The 13,127-nt window shown below is 40.4% G+C and overlaps 1 protein-coding gene across 1 annotated transcript in view; it reads left to right on the forward strand.

The window, feature by feature from the left end:
- LOC127452313 (histone-lysine N-methyltransferase SETD1A-like) overlaps positions 1-13,127 on the forward strand; it is a 47,608-nt gene that overhangs the window by 20,708 nt on the left and 13,773 nt on the right. Inside the window, 11 exon segments of the mRNA XM_051717705.1 lie at positions 342-512; positions 628-715; positions 1,470-1,633; positions 2,079-2,118; positions 2,290-2,488; positions 2,576-2,628; positions 2,764-4,103; positions 6,377-6,773; positions 7,189-7,367; positions 9,152-9,262; positions 12,724-12,843. Coding sequence (XP_051573665.1) covers positions 342-512; positions 628-715; positions 1,470-1,633; positions 2,079-2,118; positions 2,290-2,488; positions 2,576-2,628; positions 2,764-4,103; positions 6,377-6,773; positions 7,189-7,367; positions 9,152-9,262; positions 12,724-12,843 — 2,862 coding nt within the window.

Here is a 13,127-nt window from a genome sequence, read left to right on the forward strand (position 1 = left end):
CTCTGGTGTAACAGGTCAGTCACTAAGCATATTTTATATGATAATTGGCTAAAACGAATCAGATGTTGTATTTTCATCTTTTTTAGTCACAAGGTTCCCACAGTCATGGAAAACAAAGAAATTATAAAATTGCAATTTTCCAAGCCTGGAAAAGTCATGGAAATTTATAAATCTGAAAAGTCAATGTAATTATTTCTAGTCATGCTTGAAGTATAATAAAGTGCTCTCGTGAGAGCAATCTCTGTAAAATAATTTTGACAATTCAGGGACAATTGGAAAATGAATTGCTCCTCAGGTGTTCTTCAGCAGTTTTTCAACCTCTTTTTCTCTTGTTTGCTAAGCCATTCCAGACGTCCATGCGGGGAGTGTCAGTAGTGCGCGAGGAGGAAAAAAAAGATGAGAAGATGACCAACCGGCCTCGGGAGCCCCTCATGTCTCTTGTAGACTGGGCCAAGAGTGGAGGCATGGAGGGCTTCTCCTTGCGGGGAGCATTGCGTTTGCCTTCTTTTAAGGTACTTGGTCTTATTTCTCACCTACTAAACATGCTGGATTCATACTGGCACACATGATTTTAAGTATTTTATGACGTGAAAAATGCTGTTTACTAATGAGGAATATGTAATGCAGGTGAAGAGGAAGGAGCCTCAGGAGCTTGAAGAAGGTGGTGAGCTGAAAAGAGCCAGTCCTTCCACTCCACCTGATGAGGAAGATGAGGGTATGGCTCATATTTTGTGCCTTATGACCAGATACATTTCATGCATTATTTCTTAAACGTTTATATAAATTGTACTTTGGTTCTAACCTCTTTCTATGTATGTATGTGTGTGTGTGTGTGTGTGTATATATATATATATATATATATATATATATATATATATATATATATATACACACACTCTACCGGTCAAAAGTTTTGAAACACTCTTTATTATAATTGGGTTTTTTTTCTCCACATTTTAGAATAATAGTAAAGTCATCAAAACTATGGAATAACATAAATAGAACTATGGGAATTATGTTGTGACTAAACAAAATCCAAAATAAATCAAAACTGTGTATATTTTAGCATCTTCAAAGTAGTCACCCTTTGCCTAGAATTTCCAAACATGTACTTTTGACATTTTCTCAACCAACTTCTTAAGATATCACCCTGGGATGCTTTTTAAACAGTATTGAAGGAGTTCCATCTATGTTGGGCACTTATTGGCTGCTTTTCTTTATTATTTGGTCCAAGTCATCAATTTCAAAAACTTTTTTTTATTATTTATTACATTTTAGTTTTATAATGAAATAAATGAATATGGTGGCACAATTATATTTTTGTCTACAAAACTAATTTCAAACATTTAAGCATACGCCTTCAGAGCAAAAGATTTTTAAGATAATGAGAAACATTTCAGTCAAGTGTTTCAAAACTTTTGACCGGTAGTGTATATATATCCTTTCTGTGTATTCTCTCTCTCTCGTAGACTCCTATCAGGGAAAATCTGCAGACATTGCTGCAGGAAGAACAGAGGTAAGGCGGACAGCAGACAGACAAGCAGCCCGCAGAAGGAACCGAGCCAGGCCACGCAAGCCGTACGACCTGGACAGCGAGGGAGAAGAAACATCAAATGGCTCCTCCTCTGAAAAGGTTTGTATTTGTGTGTCTATATATCTGTTTGTTGTTCTGTATGTCTCTTGGTGTGTCTGTGTAATAGTGGCCACATATTTAGGAACAAGCTATCCCTCAGTTCCATGCGCCATAATGTCTAAAATGATATAAATAATTTTTTTTCTTTGAGCTCATCACTGTGCATTTTGAGATTCCTATGACGGCCAAAAATGCGATTTAGGTTGATAAGCTCTGTAGTGTTTGTAAGCCATTGTATGTATGTTGCTGGTCTTTGATCTTTGTGTTTTTTTTTTCCTACTTGGTGTATTACATTGAATAATGACTAGATGGCGGCATTTCTCTCCTTGTCTTTCACCCCCAAAATACTTCCTCTTTGCTGCTTGAGTAATTCCCATAACATCCAACAGATGAGATTAGACATGTTTTTGTCATTCTATAACTGTTAACTAATTTTTCTGGTTAGGAGGATGATGATGACAGTGAAAAAGTGGTTGAGTCAGAAGGTAAGGAGTCATCTTGTTTTTCTTTTGAGCTGTGTTTATTTTAGCTCATGTTGCTATGTGCACCTTTAGTGTTTTAATTATTTATCCAATCTTATCTTGTAGATCAGTGCGTTTTTGATCTACATGTATGTAGTTATATTTTCTCTTCTACTCATGCCTTCTGTTTCACAGATGAAGCCCTTAGTGCAGACAGTGATGATGAGAGCATTTCTTCATCCTCCTCTGAGAGTTCATTATCATCCTCGTCGTCGTCATCATCATCAGATGAGGAAGATGAAGAAGTTGAGCAGGGTGCAGAGAGTGAATCATTGGACACAATGGACGAGTCTACAGTGGACAGCATGGCTATGGATGCAGACAAAGATGAAAAGTATGTCTCTGAGAAAAGTGAAGCAATGAAGGAAGATGCATCAGTTGACACATACATTGATGTAACTTTGTCTTGTGTCTCTTTTAGGGACAAAGCAAGCCTGAACCAATCATCAGTGACCATTACAGAGGTCAAAGCAGGTCAGTTAAAAAATTATCACCATTTCGATAAGATGTTATCAGGGAACTAAAATGAAAATACATGGGTTTAAAGGTCTTGATTTTAATTTTCAAGTGTTAATTTTTACGTTCAAATTTTGTTATTCTCTTTTCTAGAAGAGAAAACTGCTGCAGCTGTGCCTCCATCTTCTCCTTACCCCCGTCCTTCCTCTCCTATCCTTCTCCTCCCCCCTCTCAAGAAACGGCGCAAGACTGTTTCTTTTTCAATGGAAGAAAACGAGTTCAAGCCATCCATTCTACCATCTTCTGCTCCGTCTCTATCTCCCACTCCTTCCTCACAGTCTCCAGTTCCAAACCTTCCCACTTCAGCTTCTCCTGTAAGCACACCCACAGCAGCCACTCTGCCTGCCACCTCTAAGCCCCTACCCATGCTCCTTCCCTTTGCGTCTCGTCCCAGCGAGGGTAATGCCCTTGCCTCCCCTGCTTCCCCTTCCACCATTCTTACCGTCTCTCCACCTGTGCGTTCTCTGCGGCCTGATGAGCCCAAAAAGAGTCCAGCTGCCCCTCCATCTCCACAAACTCCATCTCCCAAAAACTCCTCCAAACGTGGGGTGGGCAAAGACTCACCCAGAACACATGCTGCACCTGTCTGTCTCACGGTCCAGAACCTCCCACTGGATCACGCCTCATTGGTCAAAATGGCCTATGAGGACCCCGTCCCTGTTTCGTCCACGCAAAAGATTTGCCAACGTGGCCGCCCTCGGACACTCAGCCACTCCTCCCTCCTGCATCCTGCTTTGTGGGAAGAGGACGAAGAGGAAGATAATGAAGAGGAGTTGGAGCAGCGGCTGAAACTCAGGGAGCAGCTGGGAGTGTCCAGCCTGCTGCAGCTGGCCTCTGCTCCTAAGCCTGACCTATCTGTGCTGGCTGACGTGGCGTTGAAGATGGACCCAGAGGCAGACATCGACTCCGAAGAGACGGAAACCTCAGATGAGGCAGAGGAGCACAAGCTAGAGGAGGAAGAGGGAGACTTCTTTTCCCCTCACCCTCGCCAATCACTCCAGGATCCAGAGGGTCTATTCGTTCAACAGGAACACAACTACTCTAAAACTCCTGCCCCGCCACTCCTCACCTCTCCTCAAAAGAGAACGAAACATGACCCTACTGTCCTGCTCCCTGCAGACCTCAACCAGCATGGTGTTCAGGAAGCACCAGAAGAGATTATTGAAGAAGCTCATGCAAACAGGGGGCAGCCTGCGGCCCTGTACGGAGATCTTTCTATATTATGCGAAGCCAGGGATGTGGCTGAGACACAGACCAAAGCCCTCGGCCCTCCACACAGGAGGAAAGGATCTGTTAGGGAGGTGCAGATGGAAGAGCGTATGAAAGGGAAAAGCAAAAAGAGGAGTAGGAAGGATAAAGAGAACGAGGAACTGCAGATCACCAAGAAACAGAAGGAGAAACAGATCAAGAAACAGAGGAAACGGAAATTAGAGGTTTGTGGTCCTGTCTGGTCCTTATTAGAGAACTCACTGCCTGAAAATTCAGTTGCAATGAATTACTGTCATTGACCTGTGAGTATTGTTCTAGACTGATCAGGAGAGTTGGATTGGTGTAATGTAGGTTCAGTTTTAGGAAGTAACTAATTAGAAGTAGCAGTACTACTACCTTAACTATTTTTTTTGTACTGTGATAGTAGCTCTGCAGTTTTCAAAATAGAGTGTACAGTATCTTTTTAATTTTTGAGTTAGTGCAATTGTGGTGAGAAGATTAGCATTTCAGAATGCTATCCTGAGATGCAGGTTGGCACTTTTGGCAGCACGAGGGGGACCTACACAATATTAGGCAGGTGGTTTTAATGTTGTAGCTGATCGATGTATATTGTGTGTGTGTGTGTATATATATATATATATATATATATATATATATATATATATATATATATATATATATATATAAGCTGAAATTGCCCTCTTAAATACTACTTTTTGTTAGGAGCTAACTGTGGTTTAACTACGTTTAATTTAGGGATGTGTGAGACTAGTTGACTAAACGGTTCTGATGCTGCTAGTCGACACTGGAATTAGTAGTCGGATAATATTTTCCCCCCATTAAACTGATCAACATTTTTACAGATTTACATTTGGCTTTATATTTTTACAGAGGCTGCACTTAAATTACTGTCATATTATTAATAATACAAATATTATTTAAAAAAGTGGATATCTGGAGCAGATTTACTGTTTTAAAATCTGCTGATTTAAGGCTATTTTCAACAAGATGCAGACTGCTTAGTGGGTTAAACTACCTTTTATTCTGTGTGCACGTCATGTTAAGAGTACATTAGGTTTATTTTAGGCTACATCACAGGCCTATTTTTTTCTATCCTATAGCTACTTTTTTTTTTAAACATCGTAACTGTTGGAGGCCTGGGTAGCTCAGTGGTAAAGACGCTGGCTACCACCCCTGGAGTTCACTAGTTTGAATCCCAGGGCGTGCTGAGTGACTCCAGCCAGGTCTCCTAAGCAACCAAATTGGCCCAGATGCAAGGGAGGGTAGAGTCACGTGGGGTAACCTCCTCGTGGTTGTTATAATGTGGTTCGTTCTCAGTGGGGCGCGTGGTGAGTTGAGCGTGGATGCCGCGGTGGATGGCGTGAAGCCTCCACATGCGCTGTGTCTCCGGGACAACGCGCTCAACAAGCCATGTGATAAGATGTGCGGGTTGATGATCTCAGACGTGGAGGCAGCTGGGATTTGTCCTCCGCCACCAAGGTGAATCACTACGTGACCACGAGGACTTAAAAAGCACATTGGGAATTGGGCATTCCAAATTGGGAAAAAAAAAAAAAAAACGTAACTGTAATTGGTTAACGTTCTTTACCGAACAGCTGTCATATTAGATCAATGGCTAATGCACGACTGCACGTCGTGAAATACGCGCAACTTTTCAGTGCATTATTTTTTCTCTCGTAGATTTTGCTTGGCCTACCTGTTAATTATTTTCAACAATGTCCTGACTGTTTTAATATGTTAAGTAACTTTTACTTGGTGAATTCTGTTTAGAACTGGCTGGGTGACTCTATTGGTCCTGCACTATTCATTCAATTGTTTTCAATAAATATGCCTGTTAAATATTCGCTAACGTTGAATCGGTGTGTCATGTTCTATATTTAATGTACAATGATCATAATGCAAGACAAGCACGTTGCAGATAAATGCCCCTATTCAGTGGAATTTAGCACTGGATTTGAATAGATTAAGTATTTTAAATGGGTTGCATAAATTTTTTTTTTTTTTAGTTTGGTTTCTTTTTAGACTAGTCGACTTCAAAATTTTCATTTAAACGGCAGTGAAATTAGTCGTACGGCATATCCCTAGTTTGTGTATCAAAATTTAAGTTTGGGAAGCATGTTTCAGAGAGATTTTCCTCAGCATTAGTCCTTATACAATACAGTTTGCAACATTTTAGTACTTAAATTTTCTCAATGGTCTACGTCCTAGTTGACTACAGCCAATCATTGTCAAAATGTAGCACCTGATGCAATTATTTCACCACTTTGGGTTACCCTGTAGAAATTTCAGGCTGTTGCAAAATAACAGCCTAAAAACCCACAGAACTCCACAAACTGCTTTCCATAGTCCTTATTACAGAATTGCCTTAAGTAATATTGAAAAGTTTTCCAATTACTGTCAAAAAATTTTTTTCCCTTTCATCTTTATATGCGTGCATATTGTCTATTCTCCCTCTTGACATTTTCTCTGTTGTCAGGAGTTTGAGGAATATGTGGATGTTGAGCAACTGGAGTCTGGTGAGCTTTCCAGCTCCAGCTCTGACTCTGGAGACTCTGACTTTGGTCTGGACAGATCTGTGGACTTTGAGAAGGAAGAGGTTAGAAAGAGCGAGCGTATTTTCCTTCAGGAGGCCGGCATGACCCCCTCAACCCAGCGGCAGCCCAAACACACCACCTTGCACATACCGGCTCCTGCACCACGTCCCACTTACAAGAACCGCAGCGAGTTTGAGCAGATGACCATCTTGTATGACATTTGGAACACTGGCCTGGACCAGGAAGATATGAGGCTCCTCATGAGCACCTATGAGAAACTGCTGCAAGATGACCGTGGAACTGACTGGCTCAACGACACACACTGGGTCCCTCATACCAATATCCTTACCTCTGCTTAAGAAAGAGATTCAGGGCTCTACAGAAATGATACATTTATTTATTTTTAGCAATGTATTTTAATATGTGCCAGCAAAAGTATGTATATTTTTAATTAAATTGTAAATGTTCTTTACAAATGGGATGAGGAAATGATGAAAGGCTGACAATAATTTAAGATTAATGCTGAAAAAAGTAAAACTAAAGAAAAGAGATTGGTGAGAGGCACCAAAAGGTGTTTGTGTCTACACAACATTTGCTGTTTTTGTTACTTGTGTAAAACATTACATTGTACAGACCAACAGAGGTTAAAGATCATTTTTACAACAAATATTTAGTTTGAAACTAGCTTCATTTACACAAGGCTTTCTCAGTTGGTGATTTCCCCATGTTTTGATCCTTAACCTCTTGCCTGCACTTACCAACATCCCAAACCCTCGGCGGAAAAAGAAGGCGGCGGCTGGGCAGCTAAGAGAGCATGTTACAGGCTGTGCTCGCAGTGAGGGCTACTATGCTATCAGCCGCAAAGAGAAAGATGTCTACCTCGAACTAGACCAACCAGTGACTGTGCAGGAAGTTGGAGACTATGACACAGCAGTAAGCTCCCTTTTCATTATGGAAATGCCGCTATGCATTTAACTTGTATTTGAAGACTGACTCATAGTTTGTTTGATTGGGAAGATAATATGTCGAATTTAAAGCTGAAGTGTGTAATTTCTGCAGCACTAGCATAACCAAATGGAATTGCAATTTTCAAACAAATTTCCTGAACATTACCTAAGCCTGCCAGTGGTTGGACAAACATATAGTCCCACCCCAAACTCTCCACTGGTTCAGACACAGTTACTCTGATGGGCTGGTTGGGATGCGCAAACCAACAGACCAATGTTTTGATAGTGCGACAGGGTCGCAGTGTTTACACGTAAACTTTTGACTCTGGTGATGCTAGGATAGGATTTTTTTACATTTTTTTATAATTACTAAATTACATACTTCACCTTCAAATTTATATTTTTATGTTGGAATCAAGTATTATTTCAAATAGATTACTTGACTAAAGGACTTTTATTATTTGCCCTTGTGTTACTCTGTTGAGCATAACTACACTATATTGCCAAAAGTATTCGCTCACCCATCCAAATAATTGAATTCAGGTGTATAAAAAGAAGCACCTAGGCATGCAGACTGCTTCTACAAACATTTGTGAAAGAATGGGCCGCTCTCAGGAGCTCAGTGAATTCCAGCGTGGTACTGTGATAGGATGCCACCTGTGCAACAAGTCCAGTTGTGAAATTTCCTCGCTACTAAATATTCCACAGTCAACTGTCAGTGGTATTATAACAAAGTGGAAGCGATTGGGAATGACAGCAACTCAGCCAAGAAGTGGTAGGCCACGTAAAATGACAGAGCGGGGTCAGCGGATGCTGAGGCACATAGTGCGCAGAGGTCGCCAACTTTCTGCAGAGTCAATCGCTACAGACCTCCAAAGTTCATGTGGCCTTCAGATTAGCTCAAGAACAGTGCATAGAGAGCTTCATGAAATGAGTTTCCATGGCCGAGCAGCTGCATCCAAGCCATACATCACCAAGTGCAATGCAGAGCGTCGGATGCAGTGGTGTAAAGCACGCCGCCACTGGACTCTAGAGCAGTGGAGACGCGTTCTCTGGAGTGACGAATCGCGCTTCTCCATCTGGCAATCTGATGGACGAGTCTGGGTTTGGCAGTTGCCAGGAGAACGGTACTTGTCTGACTGCATTGTGCCAACTGTGAAGTTTGGTGGAGGGGGGATTATGGTGTGGGGTTGTTTTTCAGGAGTTGGGCTTGGCCCCTTAGTTCCAGTGAAAGGAACTCTGAATGCTTCAGCATACCAAGAGATTTTGGACAATTCCATGCTCCCAAATTTGTGGGAACAGTTTGGGGATGGCCCCTTCCTGTTCCAACTTGACTGCGCACCAGTGCACAAAGCAAGGTCCATAAAGACATGGATGAGCGAGTTTGGTGTGGAAGAACTTGACTTGCCTGCACAGAGTCCTGACCTCAACCCGATAGAGCACCTTTGGGATGAATTAGAGCGAAGACTGCGAGCCAGGCCTTCTCGTCCAACATCAGTGTCTGACCTCACAAATGCGCTTCTGGAAGAATGGTCAAAAACTCCCATAAACACACTCCTAAACCTTGTGGAAAGCCTTCCCAGAAGAGTTGAAGCTGTTATAGCTGCAAAGGGTGGGCCGATGTCGTATTAAACCCTATGGATTAATAATGGGATGTCACTTAAGTTCATATGTGTCTAAAGGCAGATGAGCGAATACTTTTGGCAATATAGTGTATGTCATGTAGTTTTTATTTATCTGACCATCCCTCCCTATCTTTCTCAATTACAGGGCTCCAATCGTCTGCTGTCTGAAAGGCGCTCAGAACAGCGGCGCCTCCTCAGTGCTATCGGCACTCAAGCAGTGATGGATTCAGACCTCTTGAAACTGAACCAGCTGAAGGTAAATTTCCTCAGTTCATTCACTCGACAGTGATCTTGATCGTGCTAACAGCACTGATTACAGTGACCTCTCCATTTTCCTAACACCCCTCAGCTTTTTCAAATAAGAATTCCTATTATTTTATTTAATGTCTGACGTAAGTATGATACCCTTATATTGTCTGGCATTTAGTAACTTGGACAGGTAGATTCAGATGGCAGTTCTCTCTTTACTGGACTACCTTCTCACTCTTTGATGTTTTAGCTGAGCAATAGAGTAATTTAAGCAAGATTATAAACACTGCTGACTCCTGTGTCAGTGACATTTTAAACCAGAGCCTTATCAGCAGGACTGGCAGTTGGTATACTTGGCATGCCCTTTCACATTAAGTTGATGAATTTGAAATAAAGGCTGTTTCTCAGTCCTTTTTTAATAGCCAAGTGTACACTACATGACTTGCAGTCAGCACTCTGTGCCTACAGTCTTGTTTTTCGTCGTGCTGGTGTGAACACTACTGGATTGTAGTGTATCGACTACACAACCATTCGTCCCCGACTGAGACCTTGTGTACACTAGTATTATGTGTTTTGAGATGCGTTTTGGGTGATCCGATCACAAATGTACAAGCGAGACACAGCACCGTTACACCAGGTCGTCTCTTTTGACCATTTGTGTTCGGATTTCGAGGAGAGAGTCTCTGATTTCATGAGAATATACATCAATCATTACATCTGTATATTACTGAATGATAACAAAGCACAAAAAAGTAAAAGAAACACACAGTTTCTCTTTATTTTTTGCAAACATGATGTTTAGAGCTGAATTCTGAGTTATTTTAGTGCAGTACCTGTAATTGAGCTTCTAATGTGCAAGCTACTCATATCTATGTCCCTATTGTGCATTCACTTATTAAAATTTTCAGGCCGTACACTTGTTCCCCTTTAAATCTGCAAATAGCCGGTGAAAAACCGGCCATTACAGCTCTTTAGCGTCGTCCTGTTTCAAACGGATCGCCCAAATTGCATCTTAAAATTAAGATGACGAAATTCATTCACAAACTCTCACAGTTTATTCTTGATAACATATCTACAAACTTGAAAGAACGGATCTCACCCGTTTTGTGCTCTTATTGGCACCATTTGAAGGAAAAAAATACAGCTGAAAATAATAAAAACAGCAAGTAAGGAGATCTGGGTGATGGTTTATTTTACTACTTTTTTTTTTTTTTTTTTGCTACCCAATAACTTTCTCTCTTTCAACAACCATAAAAGAATGGCGTGTGCCCATTTTTCTATTTGCAAAAGGAAAAACATAAGAAAAACAGCTGAAAATAATAACAGCGGGTAGGGAGATTTGGGAGAAGTTTTCTTTTATTTTCGAATTATTTTTTTGTCTTCTGTTTCTTAGTATGTTGCTCTCACCTTGCGCTCTATATTTCATTGGCTGTGCCTCACTATCTGTCTTTTGCTCGTTGGGACAGTGCGCACACCTGACGACAAGACGTCTAGATATCTAGCTGGTTTGAAATCTGTCGTAGCGTCTGGGACTCGTCTCAGCCTTTCACAGGAATGTGCACACAACAAGACCGTTCGTCGTGAGACTTTTCATTGCAGACCAGTTGCCGACTCAAAACATCAAAGGAGACGAGCTTGAGTCATGTAGTGTACACTAGGCTTTAATGGCCTCTTGAGGAGTGATGGAAAGAATACCGTCCAGGTTTTTGTCAAGTAAACCAAACAAAATAAATGTTCACCCTTTTCAAAATAATTCGTAGTAAATCATATATACTACTCTATGGGCCTTTGTTCTGTTCTCTTTTTCACTGCGAAGCAAGCTTTTAATCAGTCGCACAATGTTGCACTGATTACTTACCCTGGGTGTATGTGCTTTCTGCTGTAGAAATACATTTTATGGTCAGTTTAACTCAACAATAATAGTGTTCATTGTATATTTGGGCTGGTAACTAGGATGACTTTCACACCTACTTGTAAATGTCATCTGAATGCAAGACTTTTTTTTTTTTTTTTGGCTCATTCAGGTTGTTCTTTTTAATGTCATAATGAGTGCATGTTGCGGCTGTTAACAGTGGCATTGAGTGACAGGGGGTGGCGATGTTCTCTCTACTGGCGCTGCAGCTCGCACTCATTTCCAGTTAATCGCAAAAAAAAGAAACGCAAACAGATTTGTCCCTGCTCATAATATACATCCAGTGACCTACAGATGCACTCTTTGTTTATTAAAATTAAACGTTTTATTAGGGCAGATTAGAACCCGGAACACCTTGTACTGGAGGCAAAAGCTTTTACCATGAGACTAATCAGTCATTCTGGCTTAAATTTACTGATCCTTTTATTTATCCACTGATTAACCAAATCCCAGTACTGACAGTGCCAGATGTACGGATCAAGTTATCAAATTAATTATGTGAAATATTTATTGGAGCTCTTAAAGTATCAAAATCAAAACAAAATTAATATTCATGAGTTTCACCACTTCCTGATGTTACCCCCCTCCCTCACCCCCACCAATTTTTAAAACCAAGTGGCACTCATGGTTAACCTGTTGAAGCTGTTAACCTGCACTAAATTTTATTTATTTATTTTTAAAATTGTTCACAATTCTCTCTCACTTATCTCTACTCTGGCCTGTACTTCTGAGCAATTTTGGAACTTATTTCTTGTATATAAGTATTGCAGCACTTACCGTGTTATTTCCTCCTTGGATAAATCGCTTTTGTATATTGCATTCCTAATTTGTCAAAGTAGCTTTGGATAAAAGCATCTACTCAATGAATACATGTTAATATTGATCATTTTCTGTTGATATTGGTAATGTAATCATGATTTCAAATAATAGAATTTACATAAAAATCCTTATTTTGTTTAGAGCAACTGCTTGCCTTGTATATTCAGATCTAGTAACAAGTTGTTAATTGTTTCTGAGTTACTTTATTGCTGTTTTATACATCCATAAATCAAGACAATGTGTTCTTCACATTCAACTTCACATTGGTTCTCTTATCAGCATCAAAAACATAATTATTATAATTATGAATATATGATACACAGCAAGCAAGTGACACAGCAAACCTAGAATGCTCCCATTGTAATCAATGAAGCTGTCTATATTGCATGTTTACACTTTGTTTCAGGTTGCTATTCAGTGTGAGCTCACTGATCTGTACTTCTGGACTGTCAGCGACACTCCCATCAACTAAGCTGCAGAATAAATGTTATATTTACTTCGCTTGCAGAAATTGGTTGTAACAGGAGCATTCTAGTTTTGTCATGTCGCTTGCAGTGTACATCTACACTGACATCTAGTTAATGTGAGCCTTCTAGTTACTTCTGAATTACCAATTATTGTTTTCACTTTTTCATTTATGCAGTCCTACTTGGCAACTTGTCTTAGCCTGTTAGAGTGAGGCCACAATTACATAAGTGGTTACATATTTTTCATGCTTTTATATCCTCTCCCTGCAGTTCCGTAAGAAGAAGCTGAGGTTTGGCCGCAGTCGTATCCATGAATGGGGCCTTTTTGCCATGGAACCCATTGCCGCAGATGAGATGGTCATTGAATATGTGGGACAGAATATCAGACAGGTAAGCAACGTAATCTCTTCACGCTATATAGTGTTAACTTGTTCTTTTGGTACTTTGTGTTGAAGTAGAAGTTACACCTAATAAGTTATTTACTATCTGACTATCTGATGACAGTTATTACATAACAGACCTTCAGAAATACAGCAGTGATCTTGCATTTAGGGCTGGATATCATCAGCTACCTCACAATACAGTACACATTGCAAAACACACTAGGGATGTGCATGGTAACCGTTTGTAAAATTTGTTTAACCACGAGGGTTCACAAACTTTTTTTTTCAGCT

The sequence above is a fragment of the Myxocyprinus asiaticus genome, chromosome 14 (genome assembly GCF_019703515.2).
Source record: "Myxocyprinus asiaticus isolate MX2 ecotype Aquarium Trade chromosome 14, UBuf_Myxa_2, whole genome shotgun sequence".
Lineage (NCBI taxonomy): Eukaryota > Metazoa > Chordata > Actinopteri > Cypriniformes > Catostomidae > Myxocyprinus > Myxocyprinus asiaticus.